General features: G+C 45.9%; 1 protein-coding gene across 4 annotated transcripts in view; it reads right to left on the bottom strand.

Moving 5' to 3' along the window:
• Window positions 1-8,213: 8,213 nt before the first annotated feature.
• Window positions 8,214-19,249, bottom strand: part of LOC131397222 (sialic acid-binding Ig-like lectin 8) — a 34,996-nt gene continuing 23,960 nt past the window's right edge. Inside the window, exons 2-8 of one of the 4 annotated variants that reach the window (XM_058529995.1) lie at window positions 18,133-18,511; window positions 17,645-17,923; window positions 17,369-17,416; window positions 16,309-16,566; window positions 15,560-15,656; window positions 15,133-15,229; window positions 8,214-9,881 (exon numbers count right to left, since the gene is read on the bottom strand). In XM_058529995.1, coding sequence (XP_058385978.1) covers window positions 9,693-9,881; window positions 15,133-15,229; window positions 15,560-15,656; window positions 16,309-16,566; window positions 17,369-17,416; window positions 17,645-17,923; window positions 18,133-18,511 — 1,347 coding nt within the window. In that variant the 3' untranslated portion in view covers window positions 8,214-9,692. Of the gene's footprint in view, window positions 9,882-15,132; window positions 15,230-15,559; window positions 15,657-16,308; window positions 16,567-17,368; window positions 17,417-17,644; window positions 17,924-18,132; window positions 18,656-19,249 lie in introns of those variants that run through there. The other 3 variants (XM_058529987.1, XM_058529988.1, XM_058529993.1) reach the window with 3 other exon arrangements.

The raw sequence follows: 19,249 nt of genomic DNA, 5'->3' as shown, positions 1-19,249 counted from the left end.
GATGGGCGTTTGGGTTATTTCCATCCTGGATCTCTTACGAAGAGTGGTGCTACAAAAGTGGTGATTTATGTATGTATGTGCACTTTTGTTGGGTGTATTTTGTAGCGTGGCCTTTCTCAGTCATAGAGTATGTGCATATTCAGTTTTAGTAAGTATTTCCAAACAGTTTCCAAAGTGTTTATAATATTTACATTTCAATAACAAGTATATGAGAGTTCCAGTAATTTCAATTCTAGACAATACTTGATATTTCCAATTGTATCCTTCATGAGATTTTTGGTCTGCTTTCGTTTTAATCATCCTGGAGATTAGTGGAACTCATTGTGGGTTTATTTTGCATTTCCTTGATGACTCATGAGACTGAGGAACTTCTCATATTCTCATGGGGTTTTGAGCATCTTCCTCTGAGAAGGACTTATACTCTTTTGCCCAATTTCCTATTGGGTTGTTGATCCTTTTCTTATCAATTTTCACAGGTACTTAAATATTCTGCATACAAGTTCTCTCTTGGAGATTTTTATTACCAATATCTTCTTCATGGCATCTTTTATGAAGAGTTTCTTAATTCTAACGTAGTCAAGTTTATCAACCTCTTCTGTCATTGGTAGTAAATGTTTACCGGGTTTAAGAAATACTTGCATAGCCACAAGGATACACAGATGGTCTTTTTTTTCTAAAAAAAATCCAAAGTTTCCCTATTTACATTTGGGTATCCAAACCACTAGGAATGGACTTTCCTGTATTGTGTGATGTAGGTGTTATGATTCCTTTTTACCCATGAGGATATCCAATGGATCCAGCACTATTTATCAAAAGGGCCATATTTCTCCCACTGCTCTTGCCATAAATCAAGTAAATGTATATGTGTAGGTTTGATTTGAACATTCTATCCTGCTTTATTGGTCTATCCTAAAACAGCCCCACATGACCTTAATTACTGTGGCTTTATAAGAGGTCTTGGTACCTTGTGGTACCAATATACTATAACTTTTCTCTTTTTTATGATTTTTTGCCTCTTCTAGGTCCTTTCCAACAAAATAAGTCTATCTAGATAATGATTAGTTCTGCATTCCTTCTACTGGGCAAGAACACGGAGAGAGATCGTCTCTGAGAAATAGAGTCATAGGGAAGAGCAAAGCTAAAGGTGGAAAATAAGTGCTGAAAACCCCTTCTACAGACTAGTCGTGATCCTCAGTTATGCCAGAGGAATTGAAGCTCTGGTGACTGAAGGTAACTACACAGACCACAAAATCAAAATCCGGTTCAATTCTGACAGGACAGGTACAAATTCCCACATTAACATCCCAACAGAAGAGGCATGCCCACTTCCAGGCATAAACGCTGTTTACCTCAGTGTCTACTCTTCTACACATGATGTCCAACATTCAATAAAACATTTGGAAATGCACAAAAAGCAAGAAATATCAGCCAACTTTCAAGAGTCCAAGGAATCAACAGAAGAAGTCTCGGATATGAACCAGATGTTGGAACTATCAGAAAGGAACATATAACTATTATTATGTTAAATGCTGTAGTGGAAAGGTGGGGAAAATGCATGATCATATAGGGAATTTCCACAGAAAGATGAAAATTATACAAAGAGATAAATGTAAATGGTAGCAATCTTATAAATTTAACAACAGAAATGAAGTATGCCCTTGATGGACTCAGTAGACTTGAAACAACCAAGGAAAGAATCAGTAAACTTGAAGATCAGTTCATAGAAATTATCCAAACTGAAACTAAAACCTTTCCATAAGGTCATTGGAACAACATCATATCTTTACTTAACTTTTTTGTCAAAGAAGTACCAAAGTGAGACTAGAATAACAAACTTCTCACCTGGATTTAAGAATTATTCACCTTTTCCCTGAGCTATTAAGAGTCACTGTTTTTTCTTATTAAGTTCTTCTGTACAGCAAACAACTGAGGGGAATCTTCTTCTGTTTCTGGCATTGTAAGTGCTCCCAGACCGAGTTCTTTGGCTTGCACATCCTTGTATCATTCTCCCCACTTTCTGTTGTAGTATGTTTGCATAGTGTTCATGTGATTACTCTTTATATTCTCATGCTTACCACAGGCAGTCTCTCCAGACTTTGTATCTTCCCCCTTAACTCAGAGCTAGGGTTTAGGAGGTAGGTGTTACTTTCAACCAACTTGTCTGAGATCTATGTGTCTGGGGTTAAGGGAATCTCTGGGGAGAGAAAGAGGGTAGAACTCTAATGGGAATGGGCACACCCCTCCTGAGGTCCAGGACTCCCCTCTCTCTACTGACACTTTGTGCTTCACTAGGGTCCTTTCCACAAACCAAAGGTATATCCTACATTGAGGTTTCTGCTTGAACCCATACTGAGAACAGTGTGAGGGAAGATGCTAAGCTCTTGCAACCCTCAGAGACAGCCCCTATGATATAAGGCTTCTTCTCTGGAAGTCTTTTCATTGATTTTATCCAGGTCAGTCCACTCATATGAGTGAGCGTGTGTGCCAGTTGGGAGATCTCGGTGAAAGTTCTCAGAGTTCTGTCAATCCTACTTTCCCGAATATATTCCTGCTTCTTGAGAAGAGGAAATTATTCAGGCTCAGGAACCATTCGATGCCACACTACAGACTTCTGATTCTTTCCAGTTGACCCCATTGAAAAGTATATAGTGTGATGTTTTATTCATTTCCTGGTTTGGACTTTGTTGTTGAAATTTTAGCTGCATTTACTGAAATGTCCTGTGTTCACTTAATACAGAATGGGACTTGCCACTCACAGCATCAGGCTATGTTGCCAGCAGGAACTTGCATTTTCAAGGGATAAGGAACCAGCACGCAACGAACACACACCTGTACCAGGACCTGCATACAGTGCTTCACGTGTGTCACAGCATCCTTATGAGATGGGGCTTATTACTTCCCCACATTACAGAGCAGGACACTGAGGTACAGAGAAGTAGAGTGACCAATTTTCTCATGTCACCCACTTAGTAAATAGAGAAACCAGAATTGAATTCAAATTTCTCTTATTGTAAAGCTTATATTTATTCCCTACAACAAAGGATTCCCATTAAATTATTTATAATCCATTGATTAGAGATACATTTACTGCATTAGAACCAGTGTTGAAGTCTCTCTTTCCCAGAGAAGCTCTGAGCTCTAGAAGCTATTTGTCGTCTATCCTCTGAATACTGGGGGCTGATGCTCCTGTCCCTTGGCCCTCAAGCTTCAGTTGTAATACCTGAGGGAATGTTATTGGATCTCTTGAGCCCATTATGGATTGATGAGAAAGGTCTATGGGCAGAACTTGGCTATGGGGGAATGAGGACATACCATGTATGACCTCATCCTTCCCGTCACGTGAACTTGGGACTCCTGCTGTGCTATGGCGTGGCAGATACCCCACTCCCATTAATCCCAGAGAAAAAAGATTGCTTCTTACTGTACTATGTCACTGAAAGACAATGATGTCCATGGGAATGGAGTATCTGGAAAGAAACATAATAGTTCCCTCTGTAGTGGTGAAGGGTGGAATAAGTGTTGGTCCTCTCCTCTTCTCAAGCTACAAAATCAGCAAAGTAGGTGGATTCTGGAATCTCTCTTGTCCCTCTCCTCAGGCGCTGAGTACCCAGGATCCAGGCACTGAGTATCCCAAGCCTTGATCTCTCCTTGGACTCCCTCTTGCACTCATGGTGCTGGGAGTCCTGGCCCCACACTCATAGAAGACATGGAGTTGGGTGGTTTTCTATGGTCACACAAACTCCAAGAAACATTGTACATCAGAGTGGTTGATGCCAAATTCCCAGGCTTGTTGGGTGATGACCTAAAAATGAGGTGTGTATCGAGATCCCTTATGTGCTATGATGCAGTGATCTCTCCCCTGCTTCCAGCCTTATCTTGAACTAATTTCTCGGGGCTGTAGTGAAGGTGGCTCACCACACAAGGGGACGTCTGTCCTCCCAATACTCTTTGTAGACCTGGTGAGCTCCAGGCAAGGCGGGGTGGCGGGGGAGGGGGGAGGGGGTGATGCTGTCCGTGGTGCTGAACTAGGGCCAAGTTCTGAGCTCAAAAATCGCCCAGCTTGTAGTGGGGTCTGAACCCCTCCAGCATGGGATCCAAGATTCAGGTCAGGAATGCAGCCATATAACCTGAAGTGGTGAAAAGATATGGCTTGCTGGAAAGAAAAGTTTTAGGGGACATGAATCCTCTCATCAGTGGGCTGGGGGTCTCTTATGCTTCTCTCTCTGCTTCCTAGTTCATCCCTGGGGATGCTTCTGCATGTCCGGGTGTCCCTAATTGCCTAGAGGAACTAAGAACAGTGAGACTATATGAAAGACAATTGGACCTAAGATTAAAGAGACCAATGGGGACCTCGAGAGTGAAAGAATCCTGGAGAGTATTGGGCTTTATTTTGAGAGGCTGTGAGATCGGAGTGACAGGAACTCGTGGGCAAGGGGCCATCCGTTTCGAAAAGTAATCATTATACTACTGAGAAGTATTCATAACCTTTGTTTACTGACTAATATATTTCAGGAAAATTTTAAAAATAGGTTTTATCATAAGACCTTACTACGTATAATTTACACCTACTAAATAGAATATTTAGATCTAGATCCTGGAGAAAGCAGCCGACTTTCACTCGTTCTTGAATCTTGATTGAACATTACTCTGTGCTACGCACAATCTCACATGTGAAGTTTCATGGCGCCCGTGGTCTGGTCTGTAACATCATCAACCCCAGGTCCCTCTTCCCAGAGCCAACAACATTTGATGACCATCTTGGTATACTCCCTTCTTTTTTTCAGGATATTTGTTTTTATTCTCTCATTTTGATCCTATTGGAGGTGATGCTATATCGTTCTATTTTATTTTGCATAGTAATTACCTAGTCTTCTAAATCTCATTTTTACTGGTTGTTTTTAATAGGAGATGTGCTATATTTCATAAATCTCTCAAATTAATTTTATTTTATTATATTGCAGTAACTTTGGAATATAACATTATATAAATTTTAGGTGTATATCATTATATTTCCATGTCTACTTAGGTTACATCACGTTCAACCACTGAAACACTAATTACAATCCATCACCACACACATGTGCCTAATCGTCCCCGTCGTCCTCCTCCCTCTCCCCTTCCCCTCTGGTAACCACCAATCCAATCTCTGTCTCTATGTGATTGTTTGATGTTGTTTTTATCTTCTACTTATGAGTGAGATCTTATGGTATTTGACTTTCTCCCTCTGTCTTGTTTCACTTAGCACAATACCCTCAAGGTCCATACATGTTGTCACAAATGGCTGGATTTCATCGTTTCTTATGGTCGAGTAGTGTTCCATTGCGTATATATACCACATCTTTATCCATCTCAAATTAGGTTGGGCATTTATTTGTTTCTATTTATCTTGAGTGAAAGTGGCATAACATCACTGCTTTTGTAAATTATGAGTTTTTCCAACTCTTCTCATTGGGTAACTGGAGTAAACTTTCTAGAGTGAAGATAAGTAGAGCTCATGCTCCTGATTAGAACAGTTGGGAGCCCACCGACTCATTTTCTCTACAACAGCGTTGCTCAGCCAATTTGCCCCCTGAACGTCCTAAAGTGATGAAGCTCACACAAGAATTCCACACTCCAAAGCCCAGATCCTTTGAGGCACTTGGAGGAGTTGAGGAAGTAACCAAAGTCTGGCTGCCTTTAGATGGAAGAAAGTGCAATGGATTTATGGCCAAAAAAGAGATTTTCTTTTCCTACAGTGTCACTTCCTTCCAGTCATCTGCTTTTCAACTTCCTCAAACAAAGCCTGAAGTGAGAAAACAGAGTTGTGAAATGTCAGTATTGCAGTTTCTCTATTCACAACATCCTCCTACTTTTCTGATGGGGAACCAGCCACATGCTTCAGGCTTCTATAGTAATATGTTGACCACAAGTGACAGAATCATTAGTCTATCCTAATAAAGGAGAATTTTATGAGAATATTCTGGGATCTCCCACATCATTAAAGAAGAGCAAAACCACCTGTTGGGAAAGATAGTCCTGAGTCTCTCATACTCTCACACATCTTGCTGGCTCTGCCCAAATCATGATGCTCTGACTGCTCCTTACCTGGCCAAGTCTCATGGCTGTATTTGCAGGGAGCAACCTTGAGGGATGAGATCACGTCTCCCTCCAGGACAAAGAGCAGGCTCCCTTACTGCTTGCTCTGAAAGTGGTAGATTCTGAATTTGCTTGTCTTTGCCTCCTGGGGAACTATCGACCAGACACAGGGCTTTCTCTGAGACTCATCTTATCAACAAAATTTTCTGAACAGCCCTGGGAGCCAAAACAAACCCACTCCTTAACCCGATGGGCTCACCATCTAGCAGGATGGGGAGCATTGAAGATGCCATTACAGACAAGATCAGGATCGTTAGGAAAGTACGAGGGTCAGAACAAAGACCTGGGCTAGAGACAGCTTTTAAAGCAACAGCATTTATTCTTTAATTTCTAAAACATTTATCAAAAGCATATTATGTGTCAGATGTTGGTCTTGGTGATCAAAAATAGACAAAACTTCCTTCACCCTGTATCACAGATCAGGCATAGACTTGTCCTTGGGAATGGGCAGTGAGGAAACATTGCCCAGGCCAAGTCTCAGAGGTGGACACAGACAGATAAAAAGAGAGGACAAGGCTGGGAAGTCTGTTCCTTTCCTTTCCAGGACCAGGCTGGGGAGTGAGGGAGGGAGGAGGGAATTAAAGAAAGAAAAAGGAAAAAGGAAAGGAAAGAAGGAGAGCAAGAGGTGGAAGAAAGAGGAGAGAGAGACTCCTTCCTGGCTGAATCTGTGGAAATGTGGACGGCCCCACTAGCAGCTGTGGTCGTCACTGCTCCTAGGAAACACTTGACAGTTTGATGCTCACAAAGCAGCTAAGACAATGCCTGGACACAGGGCAAATCCCTGGGGCCCACTGATAACGACCCCCTGTCACACTGAGGCTGACTAACTGGATTTCTCTGGTCCCTCCACTTGCTGGACTGTGTGGATATGAGCATCTCACCCGAGCCTCCTCTGTGACAGAGACAGGGCTGACCCTCTCAGAGTCACTGTGAGGACTGAATAACACAGGAGAGGTGAGGAGTTGATGCACAATAGGTGATAAGGAAATGGATTAGTTCCCTAGAGCTGCTGTGAGAAATTAACACACACTGTGTGGCCTCAAACAGCAGAAATTTATTCTTTTACAGTTGTGGAGGCAGGAAGACCACAATCAAGGTTTCAGCAGGCCCACGCACCCTCACAAGGCTCTAGGGAAGAATCCTTTCTTGACTTATCTGGCTTCTGCTGTTTGCCAGCAATCCTTGGCGTTTCTTGCCTTGTGGCATCATAACTCCAATCTCTGCCTCCATTGTCACACGGCCTTCTTCCCTACATGTTTCTATGTCCAAATTTCACTCTTTGTATAAGGACAGCAGTCACTGGATTTAGGGCTCCTCGCCCCCCCCCTCTGCCCGGCGAAATAAGTCTGACCTCTTACTAACTTGGTCATGTCTCCAAATAAAATCACATTCACAGGTATCAGGGGTGAGAACCTGAATAAATATTTTTGGGGGACATAATTCAACCCACAACAGCAGGTATTCATTATCAGCATTATTGGATCCCCTGATGTTCCCACTGTCCATCTCCAGTCCCTACCTTCCTCCTGAGCTCCAGACCATCTCCAGCTGTCTGCTGCATGCTGGTCTCCATGGGGAGTCCCAGAGACCCTTGAGCTCCCAACATGTGACTCTGACATCATTGCCTCCATCATGGCCCTGCCCCCCAAAACTTGAGAAAAATGAAAACATACATGGAAAAAACTTGTAGAGGGCCGTCTCCGTGGCTTGGCAGAGTGGTGCGCACGCTTCACTAATGGTGGCCCGGGTTCGGTTCCCGGGTGCGCACCGATGCGCTGCTTCTCCAGCCATGCTGAGGCCGTCTCCCACATACAGCAACTAGAAGGATGTGCAACTACGACATACAACTATCTACTGGGGCTTTGGGGGAAAAAAAAGGAGGAGGATTGGCAATAGATGTTAACTCAGAGCCTGTCTTCCTCAGCAAAAAGAGGAGGATTAGCACACATGTTAGCTCAGGGCTGATCTTCTTCACAAAATAAATAAATAAATAAATAAATAAATAAATAAATAAAGTAATAAAGTAATAAAGTAATAAATAAAAATAAAATAAAAAATAAAAATAAAACTTGTGGAAATATGTGCACAGCAGCTTTATTCATAATTGCCAAAATCTGGAAACAAACCCAAAGTTCATCAACAGAAAAAAGTGTAAACAAACTGTGATACACTGGAAACCTACTCAGCAATGAAGGAACAAAGTACTGATACACACACACAATGGATGAATCTCAAAAAACACAATACTGAGTGAAAAAGCCACTTGAGTACATACTGCATGATTCTAATTATAGAAACCAATTATAATATTTACAAAGTTCATTTTTTCCAAACATTGATCCACTTGTTTTACCACGTTGGTTGAAATGTCCTTCCTTTCCAAAATGAATAGACTAGATGCTGTTCAGTCCACCATGTATAATGTGCGGGTCTATTTATGGACTCTGTTCTGTCCACACCACACTCTCTTGATGACTCTACTTCATAGTAAAGTCTGATGTCTCCAACTGTGGTCTTCTTATCCTAGACTGTTTTCCTATTCTAGGTTTTCACATTTCCATATAGATTTTAGAATCAACTTCTCAATTTATATGTTATATATATATATATACACATAAATCAATATGGAGAAAAGTGACGTCTTAACAAAACTGTGTCTTCCATCCATGAACATGGTATATCTCTTCATTCATTTGGATCTTCTTTAACTTCTCTCAGCAATGTTCTATATTTTTCAGTGCAAAAGTATTTCATGTTTAAATAAAAAATTGTTCCGTGGTCCTTTATGTTTTTGTAGTGCTATTATAAATTTGTTGGAGTCATTTTGTAGAGAATTTTTCGTGTTTCACCCAATCTTTGATTTCTTTCCACAACGACTACTTTAGGAAGTGACTGCTGAGATATAGTCCTGTCTTCGTGTGGGTGCTGAAGGGCAATTTTGGGATGATTTGCTTCATTCATCAGAAGGTAATGTGATCGTTTGAGAACCTTTCTCATTCACTGAGTTTGTCTCTGTAGGGGGCGATCATGAGTTGCAGCTTGACTGTCCCATCGCAATGCAAATGTCCACCTCTTGGCCTCAGCTTTCAAAGACACAGGAAGATGATGGCCCGGTGCATAGACATTCCAGGAAGAGGGATCTCAGTGTGCAAGGTCTGAGGTCTGATGCTGGTCCCCTCCAGAGTCAGGAGAAATTCCCAGCAGGACCTTACTGTCCAAAGCACGGTGACCCAGCATGTGTTCAGAATACACTTTGTGGCAGGTGCTCTGATAGGATTTTACTCCCAAAATTCTCATTATGAACTTGCAGGTAGGGCTTCCCATTCCAGTTTCACAGAGTAGTAAATTGAGGCACAGAGAGGTAGCAGTCAGTCTGTCACTTACTTTGTAAACAGATAGCGTGGATGCAAACTCAAACTCTTTGGTTCCAAAGTCTGTGTTCTTTACACTATTTAGAGGGATTTTTATCTCTAAGACAGGGGCAATCAGGCCCTGACTTTTTCTTTGCCCCACAGGGGCTGTGATCTCTCAAGCCAGGGTCGAGTCTCTGCAGTTTCTCACTTGTGGATATTGATCTCTGAGTACTCACTAGCAGTGGCCTCCCGTTCCTGTGGATCCCGAGGCTTCATCCCATGAAAGCTGAGGGATGCATAATGGAGCTGTTCTTCCTCCCCTGCGCAGGGGGCAGCCACATCTGGGGTAGGGTGGTCTGGGAAGCTGCTCTCCTGGGATTCAATCAGGGGACCCTGAGTGGAAGGAGAGAGAAGGGAGTCAGAGCAGAACAGTAAGGACAGGATGAGGCAGCAAGTGTCCAGGAGGGAAGCCCATGTATTCCCTCATCCATTCATCCCACATACATTTTTCTTGACGTCTCATTTATTCATGCTTTCCTTGAATATTTAATATTATAGAACACGTTATTTGGTGCTGGCTAATCTCATGAACTTCCCACAACAACCTCAGAAGGAAGATATTATCATTGTCTCCATTTTATACGTATGAAAACTGAGGTGATCAAAGTAAGCAGCATGCTCAAAGTCCCTGATGAAGGTTCCAGCCTAGTAGCATAGCGGTTAAGTTCATGCACTCCGCTTGGCAGCCCTGGGTATGCAGGTGCAGACCCAGGGCACAGCATCCCACATATAAAGTAGAGGAAGATGGGCACGGACATTAGCCCAGGACCAATCTTCCCCAGCAAAAAGAGGAGGACTGGCATCAGATGTTAGCTCAGGGCTGATCTTCCTCACCAAATAAAAGTCCCTGATGAAACCAGGATCCAATCCAGTTCTTTCTGACCACAAAGCCCGAGGCCTCCTATGTTTGAGGCGCTGAGCTGGGTGCTGGATGTTCTGTGGTGGACACAGCAGACACAGGCCCTGACTTCTTGCAGCTGACTCTTTAATTGAGGGAGGCAGCGAAATATGAGTTAAGCAAATCAATATCTAATTGTGAATTATGATATGTTGGACAGGAACTGGGTAAGCGAGAGAGGATTATAGGGCCTTGATTCAGGCATAGCACCTGCCCTTGGAGAGCTCGCAGTTTGGTGGGAGGACAAGTCAGTCAAAGAAATTTGTCCCTGGGGTAGGCAGAATAACAGCCCCCCAATGGTGGCTGTCCAAGGTGATGTCCAAGCCCTAATCCCTAGGAACCTGTGAATGTGTTAGACTACATAAGGAAAAGAGAGTTTGCAGATGCAATTAAGTGAAGGATATTGAGATGGGGACGTTCTCCTGGATTATTTGGGAGGGCCCAATGTAATCAAAAGGGTCTTTACATGGGAAAGGAGACAGAGAGAGATTTGAAGACACTGTGATTCTGGCCTTGAAGATGGAGGAAGGGGCAACGAACCAGGGAAGGCAGGCGCCCTCTAGAGGCTGAAAAAGGCAAGAAAATGCATTTTCCCCGGGGGCCTCCAGAAGGAGGCGTTGCTTACCAATGCCTTCATCTTAGCCCAGTGAAACCCGTTTTGGACTTGTGACCTCCAGAACTGTAAGATAATAAATTCATGTTGTTGGAAGCCACTGAATTTGTGGTGATTCATCACAGCAGCAACAAGAAAGTAACATAGACTCACATGGAGGAGAGTGACTGGTGCTGCCAAGGAGCATCCTTCTCTGCTGCTCCTCTTGACAAGAGGACACTTCACCAGAATTGTTACTATTTTTACCCCTCTCATTCTCTTCATTATTCGAATTAAGATTCACACACACACACACACACACACACACACACACACAACCGCTTCCCGACACTGCTCTTATCAAGCACACCAGTGACCTCTGCTGGGGAAATACAAATAGCCATCTTTCAGTCCTCACCTCTCTGGACTTTGCAGCAGCTGGTGACTCGACTGCACACCTGCCCTAAAGGAAAGCCCCTTTAGACTTAATTACAAAACATCACACTTTCTGGGTCCATTGACGTATCTGGAAGCCCCCTTGCTGGATGCTCCTCATCTCCCTGCCCCTAAATATCTGAGCAGCCCCGGACTCTTTCCTTCTTCAACTTTGTTTCGTGACCTCATCCACTAAATTGGCTTCATCTCATCTATAGGCTGATGACTCCCACATCCGTACCTCCAGCTCCTTCTCCTCTCTGGAAAGACTTTGATCCAAAGGTATACTTGAAATGCCCATTCCCTGTCAAAACAAACAGAAAACTCAACATATTCAGAGTGAACTTCTTTTCTCCCCCAAATCTCTTCCTCCAATCATCTCCACCTCAGTGATTGCTGCCTCCATTTTTCCGGCTGCTCAGTGCAGAAATCTAGGAGTCATCCTTGACCCCTTTCTGTCACTCACACCACACTCCCAATCCATTGGCAACTCTCAGTAGCCTTAGTTTCAGAATTCACCCAGAATCCGATCAGGTCGCACCCTCACGCCATCCTGGCTCCAGCCACCATCATCTCCTGCCTGGAATGTTTCACCAGCCCCCTTTCTAACTTCCCTGATATACACAGTCTCTCTGTGAACCTCAGCCAGAGGGATCCTGTGTAAATAAAAGTGGGATCAGGTTCCTCTTCTGCCCAAATGTCTCCAGATGCCCACAGTGTCTTGTGTGTGCAGACATGATGTACACACACGCTGACTTCCCCAAACTCATTTCCTGCTTGTTGGCCCTTGCCTCCCTCTGTGTAATCACTCGGAAGTCCTTGTTGCTCCTCACTCACTGGTCAGCCTCCTGTGTCCGATTGTTTTCACCTGCTGTTCACTCTGCCTGAAGGGATCTTGGATCACACAGTCAAATTGCAAACTCTTGAGCCTCCTTCATGCCTTTGCTCAAACATCACTAACAAAACCACAAGCCAACCTATGGAATGGGAGAGAACATTTACAAATCATGTAACAGATAAGGGGTTAACATCCAGAATATATAAAGAACTCCCACAAATCAACAACAACCACAAAAATAAACCTCTTAACAAATGAGTACAGAACTTGAATTAGACATTTCCCCAAAGAATATACACAAATGGCCAATAAGCATATGGAAAGATGCTCAGCATCACTAATCATTGGAGAAGTGCAAATCAAAACTACAATGAGATATCACCTCATACCCATTAGAATGACCACTATTAAAAAAAAAAAAAAACACGTGTTGGTGAGGATGCAGAGAAATTTGAATCCTTGTGCACTGTTGCTGCGAATGTGAAACGGTGCAGCCACTATGGAAAACGCTACCGAGGTTTCTCAAAATATTAAAAATGCAATTGCCATATGATCCAGCAATTCCACTTAGGAGTATTTATCCAAATGAACTCAAGGCAGAATCTCCAAGAGATATTTGCACACTCAACGTTCCCTGCAGCATTATTCACAGTAGTCAAGAAGTGGAAGCAACTCAAATATCCAGTGACAGATGGATGGATAAAGAAATTGTGGTGTATACATAGATTGGGATATTAGTCAGCCTTTAAAATGAAGGAAATCATGTCACATACTACAGCATAGATGAACCTTGAAGACAGTATGCTAAGTGAAATAAACCAGTCACAAAAAGACAAATACTGCATGATTCCACTAAAATGCGGTGTCTAGACTAGTCAAACCCATGGAGACAGAAAGTAAAAGGGTGGTTCAGGGGCTGGTGTGGCAGGGGAAGTGGGTAGTCAACGGGTGTAGAGTTTCAGTTTTGTAAGATGGAAATGTTCTAGAGATCTGTTGCACAACTGCACACTTAAGAATCATTACAATGGTAAATTTACTATGAAATTTTCACTACAAGAAATAAATAAACACCCAGAGCACTCCACAAGTCACCTCCCCAACCCTCTCTCTTCTCTGTACCCTGCATTTTCCCCAAAGCACACGTCTACCTTGCACATTCTATTCACTTATTTGTTGTTTGGTTATTTTGTTTGTTTTTTTACTGGTTTGATTATCACCTTCTGTCTAGAAAACAAGTTCATTGAGCCAATATTTTAGACATTTTTCATGATGAGTCTCTGCCACCTACAGTGCTCGTCACTCAGTAGGTGCTCAATAACATTTCCTGGAGGAATTAATGAATGAAAAGGTGCATTTTACCCTTCTGTCAAAATCTTCCAGGGCCGGCCCCATAGCTTAGCAGTTAAGTGTGCGCGCTCCGCTGCTGGCGGCCTGGGTTCTGATCCCGGGCGGGCACCGACACGCCACTTCTCCGGCCATGCTGAGGCCGCGTTCCACATACAGCAACTAGAAGGATGTGCAACTATGACATACAACTATCTACTGGGGCTTTGGGGAAAAAAAAAGGAGGAGGATTGGCAATAGATGTTAGCTCAGCCGGTCTTCCTCAGCAAAAAGGAGGATTAGCATGGATGTTAGCTCAGGGCTGATCTTCTTCACAAAAAAAAAAAAAAAACATTATTGTAAGTTTTAAAGGTTTTATGTGTACCCAAATCAGAATTTATTACAATTTTGATTTCATGCCTTTACTGGAAGCAAACACAGACAGAATATTTTCAAAATATCCTTCTCTGCCTCTCTCGTTTGTAACTGAGAATACTGTCACGTGTGACAATGCCTCTTGACCAAGTTATGATCTTAAATAATTATTAAGTAACTTCATTGTACTCATCCTACCATTATTTAGATTTTTGATATTTCACTCATTGTGGATTTTTTTCATTAATTTTGATTTTTAAAAAATATTGCATTAAAGTATTATCTCTGTTGCTGAGATTTTTCGCAGCTTTCTAAGTTTTGCACCTAAGGAGAGTGCCTCACCCTCCTCACCCTAACCCTGGCCCTTCTGGAGAGGTAGATGCTGAGAGGCCGGAATATGAAGGGCTGCGGGCTGAGGAGTGTGAGCTTCATTCTCTAGGTCAGGGGTCAGCAAACTACATACAGCCCTGGGTCAAATCTGGCAGGCTACCTGTATTTGTAAATAAAGCTTTATTGGAACACAGCCACACTCATTCATTTACATATGGTCTATGGCTATTTCATGCTGCAACAGCAGAGTTGAGTGACTGCCACAGAGACTCAATGGCCCACAAAGACAAAAATATTTACTCTATGGCCCTTGGTAGAAAAACTTGGCTGGCCTATGCTGTAGATGATGAGGGCAGACATATGTTCAAATGCAGAGGAGCTGGACAATGATGGCTTTTAGATGATCACTCTGTGTAGGGCAAGGGAGATGAGAGGCAGGGAGATGAGGGCTCCAGGAAAGAGATCCTGAAGCCTCAGCAATGACGGGGGTCAAGATGGAGAGAGGAAGACTGATGCTACCTGTTCTTAGGAGGAAAAATGGACAAGATGTGGTGAATTTTTGCCTGTAGGAGAAGAAAGGGAGGAAAGAGAGAAGGTCACTCCTCCAAGCCTGGCCTGAAGGAAAGATGAGGGGCTGTGGTGCTGCGGATAAGATGGGGATCCAACTTGAAGGGGTTGAGGAGGGGGAGATGAAGACAACAATTTTGTCCATGCTGAGAGGGATAATCCAGGGAGTCACCCTGGGAGAGGCATCCAGGCAGGATGCTGGATGGAGAGACACCCAGTCACTCACCTGAGAGACTGACTTTGCTACTGTATTCTCTCCCTCCATGCCCGCGTCACCCACATCCTCTGCTGACCTTGCTGCTTTCTTCCTGCCGGACCTCACTCTGAGTGAAGAGACCAAGAGCCTTTCAGTCTCGCCAGCTCAGGGTGCAGTGGGCAGACTGACCCCTCCTCTGTTCTCTCTGGGGCTGGAGGGGTGACTGAGGTGGGAGAGGGGTGGTACTGTCCCAGAGACCCCATGGTTGAGAACAGGCTCCCCTCCTGGACAGTGGGGCCCGGGGTTTGTGACAGACTCACCCTGGTGCCAGGACCTCCTTCCTGCCTTTGATTCAGGCTCTGGACCCACCCAGTCCCCCAGCTCTGGCTTCAGGGATCCGTGGCTGCCTGCCCTTCCCACCCCAGGGCTCTCTCTCCCTCCCCAGGTCCCTGCTCACATGATGACGATGACGCAGAAGGACAGGAAGAGCAGGGCTGTAGCACCTGCTCCCCCCACGGCCCCCAGCACCACTCCTGATAAAGGCCACGCTTTTCCTGCAGAGGATTGGATTATTAGCGATTCCCCTCTGAGAACTCTGTCTCTTCCCCTCCCACTCCCTGTAGGGCCCCACACGTCTGTGTTCAGGGCACTTTGCCATGAGCAAGAACAGGTTCAGGGGCTGCAGGTGGGGGTTAGGGTGAGGAGAGTGAGGCATACAAGAGCTGAGTTGCGGTCTGTCTTTAATTAAAATTTTGTCATTTTGTTCTTTGTGGAGTTTATTTTGTATTTTTAAAATACTTTTTTAACTACTCTATTGCAATATTATTGCTCTTGATTCCTGAGGATAATCCGTTCTCCTTAAGTTTTATGGTGAAGAGGAGAAACTCACTCACCTGACACTTGTCCCAGCCCCCAAAGAAAGGGTCTTGTGTCCCCAGACACACCTGTCCAGGCCCCAGCCCCTCTCCTCCAAGACCCACCTCCTTCCCTGGCTCCCCCTCCAGCCCTTGCCCCACCCCACAGCCCAGGCCTGGCAGGAAATGGACAGTGACCCTCTGTGTCCCAGGGAATTTCCAGGCCTCACAACCCAGCACAGAGCAGAGCTGAGCTCCCCTCTGAAGCTCAGGGGGCTGCTGGCTGGACTGTGGGGTGGGATGGGGGCTGTCCTCCTCCTCCAGCCCCTCCCGCATCCACCGGTGCACTCACTCTGCAGAGAGAGGCTCAGGGAGACGTGCAGGGAGCCCCGAGGGTGCTGAGCTTGGCAGGTTAATTCACCTTCATGCCTCGACTCCACTCGGGGCAAATCCAGGACCCCAAGGTTGAATGGCTGTGAGGGGCTCAGGGTCTGGCTTCCACGGGCCCAGCTCAGCCTGGCTGGGGGGTTGCTGTCGACAACACAGACCAGGCGCAGGGACTGGCCCTCCAGGACTGAAAGAGATGACCCATTCTTCAGGGCTGTGGGTGCTGGAGAAGAAGAGACAGAGGGTCAGAGAGGCAAAGAAATGGAGAGAAAGAAAAAGGATGCAGAAGCAGACCTGATGAGAAGGACAGACACGCAGACATAATTTGAAGTGCAGGAAAACGCACACTTTGACCCCTCACTGGTGGAATGTAAACTTGTCCACCCTCCATGAAGAGCAACTTGTCCATATCTCTCAAAATTAGAAAGAACATATTAAGCAGCTATTTTTTGCCTTTGGGAACTTATCCCACAGACATACAGAAACACACACACACGCACGCACGCACACTTGTGAAAGCAGAAACAAGAGTATTTGTGGCAGTGTTTCTGTTAGTAGAATAAAGTGAATGCGATGGGTTTCCACTAGGGGAAGATGTGTACAGAATGAGATCCACCCAGACCATGGAATACTGCACAGTCACGGAGCAGATGAGGACAGTCTGCACTACTGATGTCAAAGGACTCCTGAGATCCTTTAGCCGAACTAACCAAGGCTCAGAGCAGCCTGTGGACACAGGTCACTTCCTGGGAGGGGACTGGGCATCTGAGGACACATTCTGCTGTGCATTTTGAATTTTTGACATATGAATATATTACCTGTTCAAAAATACTTAAGCAATTGTCAGAGAAAATAAAAAGATGAGACTGGAGGAGTCTTCAGGAGATGGGTGATAAGAGGCCTCAAGAGGTGGGCTCTGCTGTGTGAATGTTGTCCTGTTCTCCTTGCGGAGCTGTGAGGAGGGGTGGACGATTCTGAGGGGAGTGAGGGGGCGATGGGGACAGCTGCTCACAGCTCCTTCCTACCTGCGCTGTTTCCTTGGAAGACAGTGACGGTCAAGTTCTGTGGAGAGTCTGGGACAGAAAGACAAGGTGGCCCCGCATCAGTGGTGAGGGCTGGGTGGACATGGGTCCTTGTCCCCAGGAGCCTCATCTGAAGGGCAAAGTGGAGGTGGGCGTCCACCTGATCCCCTCCCAGCCTGTATTCTGGAATCTACCACCAGTGTCTGAGACCCTGAATCCCACATCCCCATTGGCCACGGGACCCCATCAGGGACCCGGGCACCCTGGCCCAGCACTCACAGGTGACGTTGAGCTGCATGGTCCTTTCCACAGTCACACCAGCTGCAGGGAACTTCACCTGACACGTGAGGCTGGTGCCGTGGTCCTGGGGCCGTGGGGTGAGGGTGAGCACTGAGGAGAGGATGGTCCTGGGGCCCAGGGAGGTAAGGGCAGCTGATGTCCAGGAGAAAATGGGGGGTGTGCCCCCCTCACAAGCCCAGGGCACAGAGCAGGTCAGGTTCCTGGGGCGGCCAGACTCCAGGGTCTCCGGGATGAGGATGGCTGGTGTGTGGGTCAGGGCTGGTGAGGAGAGAGGGAGACACAGGGATCAGGAGGGACGGTCTGAGGAGCGGCCCTGAGGGAAGGCTTAGGCTTTGATCCAGCTCCTCCCTCTGAGCCCAAACCTGTTTTACCCCCAACCACCTCCCAGGATAGAGAGTCCCCTCCCTGCTCTACCCCAGGACTCCCATGTCCTTCTCCTGTGGGGATTTCGGGAGCCAGCACCTTACCTGTCACATGCACAGAGAGCTGGTTACTTGTGTAAGAATATTGCACAAAACTTCCTCTCTCCACTCGAAAATAGTATTTTCCATCATCTGTCCTCCTGGCGTCTCTGATGTCCAAGGAGCAGTTGTATCTCCGGGGGTCCCCAAGGAGGTGGAATCGGCCCCGGGTCTCCTCCTGCACTTCTCGATATGGATTGTTTGTGGCCACTAATGCAGCTCGGTCTGTTTTGGCCCCTTCCCGGAACCAGTAGCCGTGAGCTGGAGTAAAGTCAGTCCAGCCATCCCGGGGGTAGGAGAAGGAGCAAGGCACCCGCACACACAGACCCTCCTGCACCATCACTGATTCCTGCACTTGCAGCCAGTAATACTTCTCCAACTCCCTCTGACCCTCAGCCCCCTCCCTCCACCAGAGCAGGGCCAGAAGCAGCAGCAGCAGCATGTCTGGGGTTGGCTGTGCCAGGTTCCCCGAGAAAGTCCGTTTCTTAAGGTTCTCTCTCAGGAACTAAAAGTTGCAGATTTAGAGGAAGCTGCAACAGGAAGATGAGAGTGAGGTCAGAACAGTGACCCTGCTCAGAGGAGGAACTTCACATCCAGACACCGTTGGGGCAGGGACAGCCCTTGCAGTCAACCATTGACCTCCCACGTCCACTCCTGGGACCCTGGGTCGGAATGATGAGAGCCTCACCCAAAATCACACCCCATGCAGGGCCTGAGCCCCGTCTCTTGCCTCCTTGTGGATCCCCTTTCCCACACCGATCATTTTCTGCCAAGTGAAAATTGGTGCCTTCTGGCCAGAACCCCTGAGTCTGTCTGTGGAGGTCATTCCAGCCAGGAGTGGGACTCATGGAACCAAGGTATAAGGGACACCAACTGACTTCCTTCCCTCAGCATCCACATAGTGGGCATCCCCACTCTGCTCATGAGGTCACACACCAGCCCTGGATGCAGCCCTGAGTTACTGCCCAGCGGGGAGACAATAGGTGTCTGGGCACCTGGAACTCCCTGTGACAGGGGCTGCAATGGGGGTCACACAGGCAGTGTGGGGTGTCACCTTCCCTGCAGGTTGGAGGTTGTGTCTCAGGAGGACGGGCAGAGGGGACACTCAGGCAGTGGAGGCCAG

Source organism: Diceros bicornis, chromosome 34 (assembly GCF_020826845.1).
Source record: "Diceros bicornis minor isolate mBicDic1 chromosome 34, mDicBic1.mat.cur, whole genome shotgun sequence".
Lineage (NCBI taxonomy): Eukaryota > Metazoa > Chordata > Mammalia > Perissodactyla > Rhinocerotidae > Diceros > Diceros bicornis.
Note: the sequence above shows the minus strand (reverse complement) of the source record. Positions and strands in the feature narration are given on the sequence as shown.